General features: G+C 39.4%; 1 protein-coding gene across 1 annotated transcript in view; it reads right to left on the bottom strand.

Moving 5' to 3' along the window:
- LOC124804616 (probable E3 ubiquitin-protein ligase HERC1) overlaps positions 1–17073 on the bottom strand; it is a 790356-nt gene that overhangs the window by 314814 nt on the left and 458469 nt on the right. Inside the window, exons 40-42 of the mRNA XM_047264817.1 lie at positions 11922–12067; positions 8390–8519; positions 5933–6057 (exon numbers count right to left, since the gene is read on the bottom strand). Of these exons, the coding sequence (XP_047120773.1) occupies positions 5933–6057; positions 8390–8519; positions 11922–12067 (401 nt within the window). The remainder of the gene's footprint in view (positions 1–5932; positions 6058–8389; positions 8520–11921; positions 12068–17073) is intronic.

Genomic DNA, 17073 nt, shown 5'->3' with positions numbered 1-17073 from the left:
CTATCTGGACTCAAGTTTCAGGCATAGACTGGAACACCGCAGGTGACTACTTCTGTATCGATCCTAGCGAAATCATCAGAAGGTCGTCAGAAGAGCCAGCTACCAAACGACTCCTTTTACAATGTATGGCTAAATTCTATGACCCACTTGGACTGTTTTCCCCTGTTTCTCTTGTTGGGAAATTGCTATTCCAGGACACTTGGTGCCGAGGAATTGGCTGGGATGAACTTATGCCCTGGGACTTAGGGGACGATGGCGCACTTGGATATTTAGCTTACCTTCATTGTCACATATACATGTCCCTAGATGGATAGCTACAGTTCATGGAAGAGACTCTCAGCTACACATATTCTGTGATGCCTCAGAAAAGGCATATGGAGCAGCTTTGTACATTCATACTGTCTTAGATGATGATGTCGTAACCCATTTAGTCTGTAGCAAGAACAGACTTGCTCCTATTAAGAAGGTGATATTGCCTCGACTCGAACTTTTAGTGGCAGTAGTTGGAACCAGACTATTGTGTTACTTTTGCTGCGCAACAGACTTTAAAATTGCCCATGCGATATTGTGGATGGATTCTACAGTAACACTAAGTTGGATTCGCTGTGATCCTAACAGATGGAAGACCTTCGTTTGTAATCGTGTAACTGAGATACAAACACACACGACTCCCACGCAATAGAAACATTGCTCAGGATCAGACAATCCTGCTGACAACCTCTCACGTGGACTCCTTGGCTACCAAATGAATTCTCTGTATATCTGGTGGCATGGGCCACCTTGGCTTGCACACCCTCCTGAATGCTGGCCAAACGATACTCCAACGATGGTACGACTTACTCCCGAAGAAAAGAGGAAGAAAACCCAGAGCCAAGTGTTGTCGATATCTATGCCAACCAGCCTTCTGGACTTATTTAAATTCAGCTCATACTGGAAGATCATTCGTATCACAGCATAGACTCTCCGCTTCCTACACAACATTCATCAGAAGAATAAATCTTCAGGAGAACTTACAGCCACCGAATTATCAGCTGCCAAAATGTATTGGATTCGAGTGGGCCAGAGAGATTCCTTCCCCAGCGAATTACATGCACTTCAGAATAACTTACCACTGTCAAAAGAGTAAAAAATCGCACAATACAATCCTTTCTTAGAAGCTGGACTGATACGTCTAGGAGGTCAACTGCAGTGCACTAGCCTAAATAGGGAACAAAAACATCCTGTACTCCTTGACGGTTCCCACCACTCCACACAATTGGTTATTCGAGAGACACACATCCGCCTCCATCACTTTGGTGTTCGTTCTGTACTATCCGAACTGTGAACTGAATTTTGGATCCTTAGAGCTCGTCAGGCCATCAAAAGAATCCTACACTCATGCCTCGCATGCAAGATCTTGAAGAATCCACGAGGGCAACAGATCGAAGCACCACTGCCACCTGAACGAGTTTTGCCTGCCAAACCATTTGCTGTAACCGGAATAGACTTTGCTGGCCCACTATTCATCAAAGTGGGGAAGGAACTGCACAAGTCATATATCACTCTTTTCACATGTGCTACCACACGAGCTGTACACCTCGAACTCTGTACAGACTTGTCAATGGACAAGTTTCTCATGGCACTTCAGCGATTCGCCAGAAGACACGGACTACCCCACATGATATATACAGATAATGCGAAAACATTCCATGCCACGAATTTGGAACTAGCCCAACTTTGGAAGGCATTAACTACAACAAAAACTTATCAGTTCCTCGCCCACCACGGTATTACTTGGAAATTCATTGTCTCCCGGGTGGCTTGGTGGGGAGGACGGTGGGAAAGAATGGTGGGCACTATAAAGCGTTGCCTACGGAAGGTACTGGGACTCGCAAAGCTCACTGAGGAACAACTGAACACCACCTTGATCAGTAGTGAAGCCGCAGTGAACTCCAGGCCCATCACACCAGGAGATGATTGTGATGCACTCACACCTTCCCTTTTTGATGGGAGAAAAAACTTACGACTATTCCGACAGGACCAGAGACTTCAGCGAACACGAATTTAACAAAGGAATCCCGACTGAGACAGCAACTCTGTGACAGTTTCTAGAACCGTTGGATTAAAGAATACCTACTGGAGCTCCACAACTACCATGAAGATAAACGCCCATTGGGACAATTCATCCCCTTTCGCCCTGACGACATCGTGCTGATGCAAGAGGACCTTCGTCCGCGACATGTGTGGAAGAAGGCCAGGACAGAAAAGATACTACCCGGAAGAGACGGCAGGGTAAGGATGATAATACTCCTGACACCAGAAGGTCACATCATTAGTTGTCCTTTGCAGCTGGCCGTACCTTTGGAGGTCGACCATGGTGGGGAGGATGTCACAGAGTGATGTTCTTCGGGCAAGTGAGAGACTGTTTACTCTTAGGACAGTGTATCTTTGACATGTTGTATTGTATGTTCTGTCACTATGTAATAAAGTGTTGTTAGATTGCTAATCGCTGCTCTACTGTGATTTTGATTGTGTAAATCATGAAATTCTGCTAGACAAGCTCAAGTATTGTGGCATGAGTGGGACAGTGCACAAATGGTTTAATTTGTACCTAACTGGAAGAGTGCAGAAAGTTGAAATAAGTAGTTCTCGTAACATGCAAAGATCAGCACATTCTTCAAACTGGGGAACTATCAAGAATGGGGTTCCACAAGGGTCAGTCTTGGGTCCTTTGTTGTTCTTATTATATATTAATGACTTGCCATTCTATATTCATGAAGAGGCAAAGTTAGTTCTCTTTGCTGATGATACAAGTATAGTAATCACACCTGACAAACAAGAATTAACTGATGAAATTGTCAATACTGTCTTTCAGAAAATTACTAAGTGGTTCCTTGTAAACGGACTCTCACTGAATTTTGATAAGACACAGTACATACAGTTCCGTACAGGGAATGGTATGATGCCATTAATAAATATAGACCTTAATCAGAAGCATATAGCTAAGGTAGAATATTCCAAATTTTTAGGTGTGTCCATTGATGAGAGATTAAATTGGAAGAAACACATTGATGATCTGCTGAAACGTTTGAGTTCAGCTACTTATGCAATAAGGGTCACTGCAAATTTTGGTGATAAACATCTTAGTAAATTAGCTTACTACGCCTATTTTCACTCATTGCTTTCATATGGCATCATATTTTGGGGGAATTCATCACTGAGGAATAAAGTATTTATTGCACAAAAGCGTGTAATCAGAATAATAGCTGGAGTCCACCCAAGATCATCCTGCAGACATTTATTTAAGGATCTAGGGATATTCACAGTAGCTTCTCAGTATATATACTCTCTTATGAAATTTGTTATTAACAACCAAACCCAATTCAAAAGTAATAGCGGTGCACATAACTACAATACTAGGAGAAAGGATGATCTTCACTATTCAAGATTAAATCTAACTTTGGCACAGAAAGGGGTGAATTATACTGGCACTAAAGTCTTTGGTCACTTACCAAATAGTATCAAAAGTCTGACAGATAACCAACAAGTATTTAAGAAGAAATTAAAAGAATTTCTGAATGACAACTCCTTCTACTCCATAGAGGAATTTTTAGATATAAATTAAGAAAAAAAAATAAAAAAATATTTAAAAAATAAAAAAATAAAAATAAAAAATAAATAAAAACAAAAAACACAAAAAAATAAAGTTGTTATATTAACTTAAGTATGTTGTTAAATTAACCTAATTATGTCATGTATTAGAAAATTCGACTCGTTCCACATCATTACGAAATATCGTATTCATGATCGATCCATGGAACTAGTATTAATCTAATCTAATCTAATCTAATCATGACATAAGAGGGTGTTCACATGAATGGTTAATTGTATTCTCTGTCTAGCGATTTGATCTTTGAATCACTGTCACAATCTCTGTTGTCTAGTGCTAAGTATTGGTGCTTTATAACACACATCTAGACTGGGATGCTCTCAATCTCTTGAAGCCAAGTAAGAAGCTGCTTTAAGAAAATAAGCAGCAAATCTAAAACAGCAATACCAAATCTATGGTTTGTAACAGGCTGGGAGTCACATAATTATTGTTAACCACAAATCACCCAATTTCAGTTACTGCTTAGCGCCTGTCCTCCTGATCCTCCCCTCCTCCCTCTCTCCTGCAGCTTTCCATTTGTTTGGCTGAAAAAACTGAGTCAGCATTGCTTCACAATGAGTGAGTGAGATACTGAGCTCTGATAGAGGAAAAGATGTTATTGTTGCCCGCTGCAGAGGTTTGGAGTAAGGTTACTGAGGGGAATAAAAGATTTTACAATCCGAAAAAGTTGTGGAATGACAAGAGGTGTTTTATTATCATTGAGGTACTTGTGTTATATTGTTTTTCAAACTCCTACTCTGAGCTATCTAAGCAATCTTTTACTGCATAGAACATATTGCCTAACACACACTTCTTAACTGCCTTTTAAATAAGTTTAAGTAATCTCTTTAATCTCGTTAGCCAGTTTACTGTACAATTTTATTCCCTAGCAGGAAATTCTGTTTGAGGCTTTGTTTATTCTTTCTTGGTACATATAAGCTCAGTCTTGATTTTGTTCCATGGTCACTGCTAGTTCTGTTTGTGCAATAATTATTATGTTTTTTATGTGAACAGGTGACTAGTAAATACACTCACATGGTGTACTTATGTTGGCGTGTTCGCAACACTTCAACCAGCAGTCAATATTCATTCTTAGACATTTTGTGTTTGTTAAGCAATCTATAGAGGTACCATCCATATGTAGTTTTACGGTGTGATTTTTTTCTCTTCAACCTGAAATTCATGGCATATGTTTTCTTTATGTTCAATGTAACCTGACTGCATACTGACTAATTCCAAACTTCCTTGAGGAGTTTAGCTGCTTCACCTGCAAGGAGTTTTTTCTCTGTTTTCATTTTTCGTCCCCTATCGTGAGCATAATGTTTCTGTCATCAGCAAAGAGAATTTTTTCTTTCATATGTAACACTATTGGGAAAGTTATCAATACGTGTAAGAAACAACATTGGACCTGATATGTCACCTTAAGGATCTATTCCATCAATGCACCTTGGTTCTTATTAACATTTCACTAAAAGCTTAGCCTTATCATAGGTTTATATTATTGTGATTCTTTTCAACTTATGATCAAAACTAGCTGTTGGCTACACCTTTTGTTAGTAATGTTTCTAGAAAGTTACTTGTCTTCCCTTTTTTGTAGATTTTGAGTAAAAATTCTCCTCTAATAACATAAAGAGTTTACATTGAAAGTTTGGTAGTTGAGAACTAGGAGTAGTTGGTCTGGGTCCAGGCCCCTAAGGACAGGCAACTTGATAGTAACACACAACTAGCTAATTACTGAGGCCAAGTAGACCCAGATAGTAGAATTAACAAATAGTCATAATAAATCAAAAATCTCTACTATGTAACTATTGTTTCCATCATGTGATATTTACAAACTGCTTTAAATTTTCTAGCTAGCAGGTTTATATGCAATAATGAAAAATAAAAGCTTATTCTGACAAAATTAATGCCATAGGCTTTGTGACTAGTAATAAAAATAAGTAAAATGCAAACTCAGCTAATACAGTAAACTGAAAGAAGATCTGAATTTTTAGGTATCATTAAATGTGGTTCTGCTATTTTGAACTGTAATATTCACATATATGAAATCTAGTACATCCATATCTCACATATTATGTTTCATGCTACTAAGATCAAAGAAGCACAATATTCCTTTTCATATAGATTTGTCAATCCTATTCTACACAAAGCACTTCTTTACATAACCACAGAGATTTGGGCTAAACAGCAGGAAAGCCAAGAGTGAAATAAATACAAAAAGTCCACAAAGACTGAGCATCAAGATGGATTCTGTAAATGTAATGAAGCTTTGGAAAATGATCCAAAAGAATGATACACACTCACCACACCAGTTGTGATGCTGTGTCCTTCAGCATTCTGTGTCCCATCACTGCTGTCAGTGTCTTGTGATGAGCCACTAAATAAAGGTTGAGCTTCACCACGAACATGTTGACGTTCTCTGTCTTGGGCTAGAATTCAAACAAAATTTTCTGAATATCATTGACAAAAGGTGCTTTATACTCTCAGGAGAAAAATGAGGCTTCAGCTGCTAACTGGAAACAGAATGCAGCATACAAAATTAATAGTTAGTGTGACATAAATTAAATAACAAATAATTAAATTTTATAAATTCAAAAGATGGCAGAAATTATTCGTTTCAGTAATGCTCCTCAAATGTTCTTCCATGGCTGCTGTTAGGGGAAAATGTAATTTGTGCACTAACCACTTTAACTGTATGGTTTAGAAAAGCCACAGATAACTGAAAATGAACACGCTGATCAGAAGTATATTTTGTGATTTTTCGGTGAGGCAACAGCAACATCCATGACCGACAGTGTTGAAGAAAATTATATTCAACACACATTAATCTGTCTGATCTACAAGTTATCAAGATTTTTTTGTACTACTAATATGTTTTCCATCCCATTCTTTCTTTTCCATGTGAAACAGGGAACCACATTATAAGTATGGAAACCATACCCATTGTGTTTTCACACTGATTACTGGCTCTCACCAAACACATACATACATCACTGACATTTTGATTCAAGATTAACTGAAACTGCAGAAAACGAATGTTTATTCTCAATATTGCTACACTAGTACAAGTCTGAATCATCAACGGTTTCATAAGAAAACCAAAACGGAGATACACTAAATAATATCTAAATATTAAAACATATTGTAGTAATAGCCTTGTTGTAACTGATAATAATTCAATACTGATCACAACAAGTGGGTTCCTCTCATCCTGGAGTCCAAGAGACCTGCTCCTCCTTTTCAACCTTCCCTAATCTGCCCCTCTCTCCTCCTCACGTAACAAAATGTCAGTCCGAAAGTTAGGAGAGTGTGTGTGTGTCTACTGGCAGTACTAACAAGTCCCTTGAACATATGTACTGACTGGCCATTCTCTCTCATGATTTTATAATTAGGCATTCTAACTTTCATAGTGAGTATAGTGTATTACAAAAACATGAACTCAAATAACCAGTCCCACCTGGTCATCAACAAATCACGCCACACCTTGACCTAACGAGTAAACATAAAATAGGAAATCTTATTCCAATTCATATTATTAGACAAGTTCATAAACAGGATTTTTGGCCATTATAGTCAAGTATGCAACATCTCAGTTTTAAAAGTCATTGAAATTGATGTCATAAAGTAATGTTCATTCTATTCATGGCTGTGATAGTCATCACTACAAGAAATGTAATCACTTGAATTGGGATTCTAAGTAAATGTGAATTTGTATGCTAATTTCTGTTGTATCACCTCATGTGATAGTAGTTCATGACACTAGTGTTCTGTAAAAACCATGGCATAGTAGGGAAAAGAGAGAAATTGTGGTGGCTACATAAGCCACTAACTTAGTGGCTGCATTTTTTTTCTTTTTTTTCTATGTGTGTCTGTGTATGTGCGGATGGATATGTGTGTGTGTGCGAGTGTATACCCCTTCTTTCCCCCAAGGTAAGTCTTTCCGCTCCCGGGATTGGAATGACTCCTTACCCTCTCCCTTAAAACCCACATCCTTTCGTCTTTCCCTCTCCTTCCCTCTTTCCTGATGAGGCAACAGTTTGTTGCGAAAGCTTGAATTTTGTGTGTATGTTTGTGTTTGTTTGTGTGTCTATCGACCTGCCAGCACTTTCGTTCGGTAAGTCACATCATCTGTGTTTTTAGATATGTTAATCTTTAATGTTACACAAAGGAATGTCTAATGCTTAATAGCAAAAGTGCATGAAATAGTGGTAAGGATATTACAATCCACTCTGCACATTAACAGGAAACGTGAGAATATTCATTTGTGACTCATACACCTGTTGCTGCTGCAGCCAAATTACACGCTTGGGTAACATGAAATAGTTATTACTATCAATTACCGAAATTAACAAAATGAACTGTCAACCACAATGTTATTCTGACCCAGATAATACAGACTATGACTTATCAATAAATACAAAAGAGGACCAAGACAGCTAGAAAAATATCCTTTGGTGAACTAAAAAGGAGTAGTACCACTGAATTCCTATTACCATAGGGAGAAATGAGATGGGAGAGAGAGGGGGGAGGGGGAAGAAGGGAGAGGGAGAGAGTGGGGTGGAGTGAGGGGGAGAGAGAGAGGGAGAAGGGAGGCGGGTGAGGGAGAGGTGGAGGGGAAGGGAGAGCGAGAGGGGGAGAGGAAGAGGGGGGGGGGGCAGGAGGGGGGAGGTGGCAAAGGAAAATAGAGATAGAGGCAGGACGGGGGGAGGTGCCAAAGGAAAATAGAGAGGGGGCCAGGAGAGCAGGGAAAATTAATCTTACCTGTTCTTTCAGTCAGATAATTGCGTATATCTGATGTGCGTTTCCTATATGAAGGCATATGCCTGCTTAAAAACAGTTCTATATCATTGGATGCATTTTGTGTGAGTGTATTTAGATCTTGTGGAACACCCTGCAAAACAGAGAAAACAAAAGTATTTTTCCAAAATGATCATTATTCTTACTTCAAAGGAGGACAATGTTGGTAACATCAATAAAGCTGAAACAAAAAGATTCTACAGTTATTACAGATCATTATTCTAGATGAATGTTCACATGTAAAGAAATATTATTACATGGATATAATAGAGGGAAACATTCCACATGGGAAAAATATATCTAAAAACAAAGATGATGTGACTTACCAAACGAAAGTGCTGGCAGGTCGATAGACACACAAACAAACACAACATACACACAAAATTCAAGCTTTCGCAACCAACGGTTGCTTCATCAGGAAAGAGGGAAGGAGAGGGAAAGACGAAAGGATGTGGGTTTTAAGGGAGAGGCTAAGGAATCATTCCAATCCCGCTCCCGGGATTGGAATGACTCCTTAGACTCTCCCTTAAAACCCACATCCTTTCGTCTTTCCCTCTCCTTCCCTCTTTCCTGATGAAGCAACCGTTGGTTGCGAAAGCTTGAATTTTGTGTGTATGTTTGTGTTTGTTTGTGTGTCTATTGACCTGCCAGAGCTTTCGTTTGGTAAGTCACATCATCTTTGTTTTTAGAAATATTATTACACTTACACATGGCATCTTTTAATGAATGATACTATATTTTGATTATTATGTACATTACAGAATGCAAAAACCATTTATTTACCATTTATGTTTATAAGTATTGTCACAGACCTTCAATAAACTAATGCATGGGTTGAGAATTATTTTTAATATTCCAACAATACTGCATTTATTATTCTGTGACATGCACATGCAAGAACACACACACATATCTGTAGATTATTCTCAGTTCAATCCTTGGTGACATTGGTTTATGATCTCAGGCATGTTTCTGTGTTTAACATTTTCTCTCTTACTGCAGGAGACATTAATAGAAATTTTAAAGATATGCTGGCTGATTGCCAGAAAGGTTTGTGGTGAGTAAAGAAAGTAAGTCCAGTGCCCACATACACTGCAGCAGTGTGAGGAGCCATGTGATATTGAAAATGACCTCTTTTATACGAATATAGAGTGTAATAAATGTTATTTACTATTACCAGTGAGAAAATGTCTCAATGATTTTCTTTCATGTTTCAAAAATCTGTTATTATGTTGTTATAGGGGTTTATTTTTTTCTTGAAATAGATAAATTTTGATGTTGTGATAAATTTGTTTAGTACTTTGCTACCTTATGACAAAAGGGCCTCTACCCTGATCAAGCATAAGACAGCATAAAAGTAGAGACAGAGATGCAAAAGTGTGGACTTCACTAAATTGTGGGACAATGCTAAGTAAGAAGACAACCTTATAAAAAGTGATTTAACCATGCAGAAGTAACTGTCCTTAGATGTTAATTTCTGTCTTAAAGAATTCTCTCTATTTTTCTGAATGGGAGAAAGTTTACTTCTAGGAAAGTGGACCACAGAAAGTACCAAAATTAGAGGAATTTATAAGTGGCTGCATGTACCACGATGTCCCCGTGCCACACAGTTAGTTCTGTTAAAAATAATGTTTTGCTCACTTTGTTTCGTTTTTATGACTTTTTAGTCCCTTAGGTTGACTAACCTGCTTTACAGTTGCTTATCTTTTGTTTATACAGAGAGTTTAGTCACTGTTTGCTGTTGCTTTGGCAAGAATATTTTTTGTTTACAGCAAAGTAATTGTGTGCGCGAGTTTCTTATTGTGTGTGAGAGTTTCTTATTCTACTTGAAAGCAACGGGAAGAATTGAGAAGTTCAGTGTTAAACAATGTAAATTTTATGGAAATCAGTTCACGAGATGGATTAACTCTGCTAATACTGAAATACAAGTGATACAATACTTGAATCAGCTTCAACTACTTCACATCCTTCGAACCTAAAACTGAAATATTTGGACAACGGGCTTGACATTATTAATGCTGATAATATAGAGACAGCAACTATTTATTCAGGTTGTGTTACTGTTGAACTCTCTGCTCTATCTGAACTAATAAATAAAGCTTTGCAGTGTAAGTAATGTGGCAATAGTGGTGTAAAGGTGGTTGAGGAGATGTGTGCTAGAAGAGGTTGTGCATCAAAATTAAGGATTGTTCGTAATTTTTGTGATTTAAGCGAATGTTGTTATACTTGTGGTGTAACTAAACAGAGAGTGTATAACACAAATATTGAACTTGCTTATGCTATGTGGTGTACAGGCAAAGCATACAGAAGAGCACAAATTTTCTGTGCTTTTATGGACTTATCTCCACCTACAAGGGTTGACAGGTACAATACCATTATTCTAAAGACTTTAGAAATAGTAGCAATTGATTATATGAAAAATGCTGTTAGGGAAAATATAGGCAAGAATGACAGCAATACATGTACGTCTGCAGCTGCGGATGCACCCTGGCAACAAAGAGGCTATATTTCACTAAATGGTCTGGTGACAGGTACCTCCTTGGACAATGGTAAAGTCACTGATGTGGAAAGTGTTACCAAGCACTGTCATGACTGTAGTAGTGGAACTGAAAATCATAAATGTTTGATTAATTTTAGTGGTTGTGTGGAGGGATGGACTCTGAAGGTGTCGTGAAGATATTTCACACGTCAGTGGAGAAATATGGTGTGATGTATACATCTTACCTAGGAGATGGTGACTCAAAAGGGTATAAAAAAGTCTGTGAATCCAGATCTAGTGCTGACAACAAGAATGGTTCAAATGGCTCTGAGCACTATGGGTCTTAACTTCTAAGGTCATCAGTCCCCTTGAACTTAGAACTACTTATACCTAACTAACCTAAGGACATCACACACATCCATGCCCGAGGCAGGATTCGAACCTGCAACCGTAGCGGTCGCGCGGTTCCAAACTGTAGCGCCTAGAACCGCTCGGCCACTCCGGCCAGCTTGGCTACAGAATAAAAGTTGATATCACTTCTCACTTCTACTTTGAACAGGGTTCATAGCATTTCCTATCACAAATGTATTTGATAATATAATGAAAAGGACCTGTACTTTTCAATCTGTTGTTACATCCATCCTCGATTTTCCATTGTTAGAAACAGATTTGAAGATTTTTACATAACAAAAAATTGGATAAAAAGGGGGAGGGAAGTACAAACAACAGAAATACTGTGCTATACAGATATGCACGTGCCACCAAAACAATAGCTACATTTTGGGTGAGAGTTTCTGGGCTAAGAATTTCACTGCTCTATTATGAACATGTTTATCACAGTATCATTTATTAACACTACAAACATCTTGAAAAAGTCAGTCACCAACACTTTACTGATTAAACCTAGATTTTTAATTATAAATGTCCATAAAATACTATTTTTACTCTTTGAAATTAGCCTTCTTCACAAATTGTCATTTCACTTTAGGACTGACCAATATATTTGTATATACATACCTCTAGTCTAAGTAAGAGATCATACGGACTCGGACTCATATTGAATGACGAACGATTTTCGCCTGGATCAGAATCAATGCACGGGTTCTCTATCATCCACGTAGCCAGTTCATTAATTGTACGTGCTGACATTTCTCCACTGCTTCCTAATTGAAAAATAGTTGTCTGTCACTGATTGTTATTCTAGTGATCAAAATAACATAGATACAAAAAAGTATGATTATATAAAATACTTACATAACTAAGGGAAATTATTTGTCAGTTAATTTATTACATAAATCACAAAATATTATATGACAAGTTCGAAGCTTCTAAGATCTACTTCAATGTCTGCATCTTATTTTACAGTGAAATTTGACACAGTAGCATGACTGCAACATCCACCAGATCCAATCTGGTAGATGGTTCAAGGATGCTCTCCGTATTTGTGCATCATAATCTGAAAATAATGATATCACACAACAGAAAGTCATGAGCTCTTTCCCACAGAGCCAGCAAATGCCAGACATAATTCATTATGGTGCTGAAATTCCATCAGTCACATCCCTCCCTCAATGTTGATGGAACTTCCAGATTGTGAACTGGGAACTGTTTCAGAGAGATTGATGATAACATTCAGTGGATTCACCAAAATCCATCCAATTATGGACAATTTGTGAGTGTGACTGAAGTTAATGCAAGGAAAAAAAAGTGGGTTTTCAAAGGAGTAAAAATCCAGACGGTCTCAAGAATGTGATGAGTTAGATGCCAGATATCAATAATCTCTCAGTGACACAACAGCTGATGACAACTTGAGAGCTCTCAATAAGAACAGAAGAAGAAAACAGCAGGAGGACTCAATTTTACACAGTGTAGTCACAGAGCCTCGAACCTCTGTAGAAAACTTGGTACAGACCCAAGATCATTAAGCACAGAAACATATGTGAACACCACTTCTGTTACATCCAGACTACTGGAGATTACAGAAACTAAAATAGACAAGGGACACAAATGAATCATGAAAAATTAGTTGTACATAAAGAGGTCCCATCTAAAACTACGTCCAGACTACAAACATGACTTCTGCATTGAAGAATCTGATATAGCCTTGAACAAGCAAAATGAATGAAGCAGCTGGATTTGATGGAGTATATCCAGAGTCTCTTATAGCCATCAAACCTGAAACAAAACTGTGACACACAGAATTTTTTAACGAGATTCTGAGAAATGGAAAATCATTAGTCTTTCAAACACTCTCTTATAATTCCCATTTTGAAACCAGGCAAAGATAGACTGGTGCTTCTCACTACCAACCAGCAGTGTCACTTAGCATTACCTATAAGCTATTAGAAAGGCATATTCCAATAGCATTCAAGAAGCTATTAATTAAATTATCTCCACTGAGCAAGGTGGCTTTAGGAATACTCGAGTTGCTCCGACCATGTCTCAACATTGATAATGGCAGTAGAAGCTGGATTTCAATGAATTTTCAAATCAGCTGAAGTTTGTGGGCATTAAAGCACTGATGCAGGGATGGACTGATGTTGAAGCTTACTGAAATTCTCTCTTGTCAAAAGCTGGCATTTCTAGTGAACAACATGCTCTCTGATACACACTTCAAGGTGTTCCTGATGGACTAGCAAGCAGATAGAGGACTGTAAATAATGGCCAGCTTAATGGATCAGCTCTGGCTCCCATTCTGTTTAAACTGTACAGCCATGACATACCAAACACCAATGATCCTTAGAATGCTAATATACGAGGGCTATCCACAAAGTACATTACGTTTTCGTTTGTGTCCGTAGGGGCGGGGCTAGCGCGGCCATCTTGGTGTCATGGCATTCCGCCGCTCAGTCGGCATCCTGCCGTGCTAGTGAGAGGTTCGTGCTGTACTCTGTTGAGTTACTGTGACAGTCTGAAATGTCAGCGTTAATTGAAAATGCCGGGAAGTGTGAAGTGCGTGCTGTAATAAGGTTTCTGACTGCTTTGTGAAGTTTATGGGGACAACATAATCACTGAAGGTGGAGTGCGTCAATGGGTCATAAAATTTAAAAATGGTCGAACTAACGTTCATGACGAAGAGCGAAGTGGAAGATCCAGCATAGTGACTGCCGAACTTGTCGAAAAAGTCGATGCTGTGGTCTGTGAAAACTGTAATTTCACAATAACGGAACTCTCTACAACTTTTCCACAAATTTCACGAAGTTTGTTGCACAAAATCATTACCGAAAAGCTTGGTTACCACAAGTTTTGTACAAGATGGATACCAAAAATCTTGACAGAGATTCACAAAAATCAGCGAATGGCTGCAGCGTTAACGTTTTTGGACACTTACGAGAAAGATGGTGACTCATTACTCGATTGCATCATTACTGGTGACGAAACATGGGTTAAGCATGTGAACTGTGAGACAAAATTGCAGTCAATGCAGTGGGGGCACACAAATTCCCCCCAAAAACCCAAGAAATGCATGCAGACAATGTCGGCAAGGAAGGTGATGGCGACTGTCTTTTGGGACAGAAAAGGTGTGATTCTTGTGGATTTCCTGGAAAGAGGCACTACAATAAACTCTCAAAGGTATTGCCAAACTCTGCACAACCTCAGGAGAGCAATACAAAACAAGCGCAGGGGAAAGTTGGGCTCAAAGATCTTGCTGATTCACGACAACGCCCGGGCCCACACGGCAAATGCCACTCATGAAGTTCTCGAATCTTTTAAGTGGGAGTTGTTTCTTCATCCGTCGTACAATCCCGACCTGGCACCGAGCGACTTCCACTTATTCCCAGCAATGAAGAAGTGGTTGGTTATGCAGCGTTTTGATGACGACGCACAGCTTCAAGAATAGGTAACCACGTGGTTGAAGGCACAGGCGGCCGAATTTTACGACGAAGTAATTTCCAAGTTCGTCCATCACTATGATAAGTGCCTTAATTTAAATGGCAACTATGTAGAAAAGTAGTATTTAAGTGTGGCTTTCATCTGTATATAATAAAAAAAAAAATTCCAATACTTTATTTATTTTTAATTCCAAAACGTAATGAACTTTGTGGATAGCCCTCGTATAAAAGGAGTTACAGGCAACTTCATGCAAAGTCCAATTGATCAGAGGAAAGAGAGCCTACAACAAGGACTTCCTCTTGAAGAAAAGTCCACAAAATATGCCATAGAGACAGCGGAGGTCGAGAACAAATGATTAAATGTCCTTTGCCACATTGCTACCACAGATAACATGTGAAATGCAGTTGACAGCCCACACGTCATTTGTTAAAACAGCCAATAACTCAGATGGTAAACATACATTACAAGGTAAGTAGTTAAAAAAAGGGCATTTGGTCAGGAAATGGAGAACTGTCAAAGAGCACAAAGTGGTGGGTGATCACCATTTAGCAAATGGTGATGGTTAAAACAACAGTGCCCAAATCAAAACCTAGCTAAAATGATCCCCTCACTGCGAAAGGGCCATGAAGAGGTCAGCCAAGCAGCTGGGAGAGGTTTAATTCACAGAAGCTTATTCCCATGAACGGAAAACCACTGATGATGCCAAAGTGACTTCACCTGCTGACAGACGCCAATATAGAGATCATCGGAAGAAATGGAAGAACTAGCAAACCATGGTAGGAGGATTGCAGCCTTGGCAGCAGCATCAGCAGCCTCATTTCCTGTCAGGCCAACACGAAAACCCACGCAAACATGTCAGTGCCTCCCTCGAGATTGAGCAAGTGGAAGCTTTCTTGGACCCACTGCACTAAGGGATGGACTTTATACAGCACACACAGGCTCTGAAGGGCCCTGAGAGAATCGGACACAATTGAAAAGTCTGTGTCACCGGATGTACTGGGTGCCCTGACAGAAGGCGAAGAGCTCTGCTGTAAAGATTGAGCAGCATTCTGGAACCCAATTCTGAAAATCGTCGGTGCCAATGATGGAAGCACACCAGACACCACGGTCAGTCTTAGAGCCAATCAGTGTACACAAAGTTACAACTGCTAAGTTCCATGCAAAGGTTGAGAAACTTACAGTGATAGACCGAATCTGGAGTAGTTTCCTAGGAAGCGAGTAGTAAAGTCCAAGATGAACATGGGCCACTGCACGAAGCCAAGGTGGTGAAGGGTTCACACCCATCAGGTAAGTGGCTGATAGTGCGAAGTTAAGCTGCCGAAGCAGTAGCCGAAAGCAAACTTCAGGAGGTAGCAGAGAAGAGGGACGTGCCCAATACTGACGGTCAAAGGACTCATAGGCTGCCGAGCAAGGCAGACAAATGGTATGCGTATCCACTAGGAAAGCCAGCGTGACAGCAGTGGTTTGGCAGCTTCTGCATAGAGACTCTCAACTGGGCTAGCCTAAGTGGCACCAGTGGCCAAACGGATTGCATGATGGTGGATTGTATTTAGACAGATAAGATGGATGGACATGCAAATGCATGAATGAAACACTCATAGTCTAGTTTCACACAAACAAGGAATTGGAGAAAACAGAAGAGAGTGGTCCGATCTGCTGTCCAGAAAGTACTGCTTAGGACACGTAGGACGTCTATCAGACGGCGTACAGCAGGTGGCCAGGTAAGACACATAAGAAGACCAAAAAAGTTTTCTATTAAGCATGAGCCCCAGGAATTTGGCAATTTCAATGAATGGAAGAGCAATACGCCCAAGATGTGAAAACAGTAGAAGAAACCCATTGTGCTGCCAGAAATTCATAAAAACTGTTTGTCAGTGGAAAAGCAAAAGCCATTGTCAATGTTCCACAAGTACAGACGATTGAGGCATCGCTGAAGGAGACAAGTATATGAGAACTGCAGTACATTGCAAAATCATCAGTGAAAAGGGAGTCGGATTTGCCTGGCAGGAGACAGGCCATAATAATATTAATGGCTTTAGCAAAGAGGACAACGCTCAGGACAGAGCCCTGAGGCATTGTGTTTTTCTGAGTAAAGGTGTCTGTCATGGCAGAACCCATACATACCTTGAAAACTCTTTCTTTTAAAAATTCCTGAAGAGAACAGAGCAGGTGACCTCAGAAGCCCCATGTGTAGAGACTATGGAGAATACCAGTACTCCACGAGGTGTCACAGGCTTTTTACAAATCAAAAGAACACAGCCACAATCTGATATTTCCATCGAAAACCATTCATGACATGGGTCGACAAAGTTACAAGATGGTCAACCACAGAAAG

The sequence above is a fragment of the Schistocerca piceifrons genome, chromosome 7 (assembly GCF_021461385.2).
Source record: "Schistocerca piceifrons isolate TAMUIC-IGC-003096 chromosome 7, iqSchPice1.1, whole genome shotgun sequence".
NCBI classification, from domain to species: Eukaryota; Metazoa; Arthropoda; class Insecta; order Orthoptera; family Acrididae; genus Schistocerca; species Schistocerca piceifrons.
Note: the sequence above shows the minus strand (reverse complement) of the source record. Positions and strands in the feature narration are given on the sequence as shown.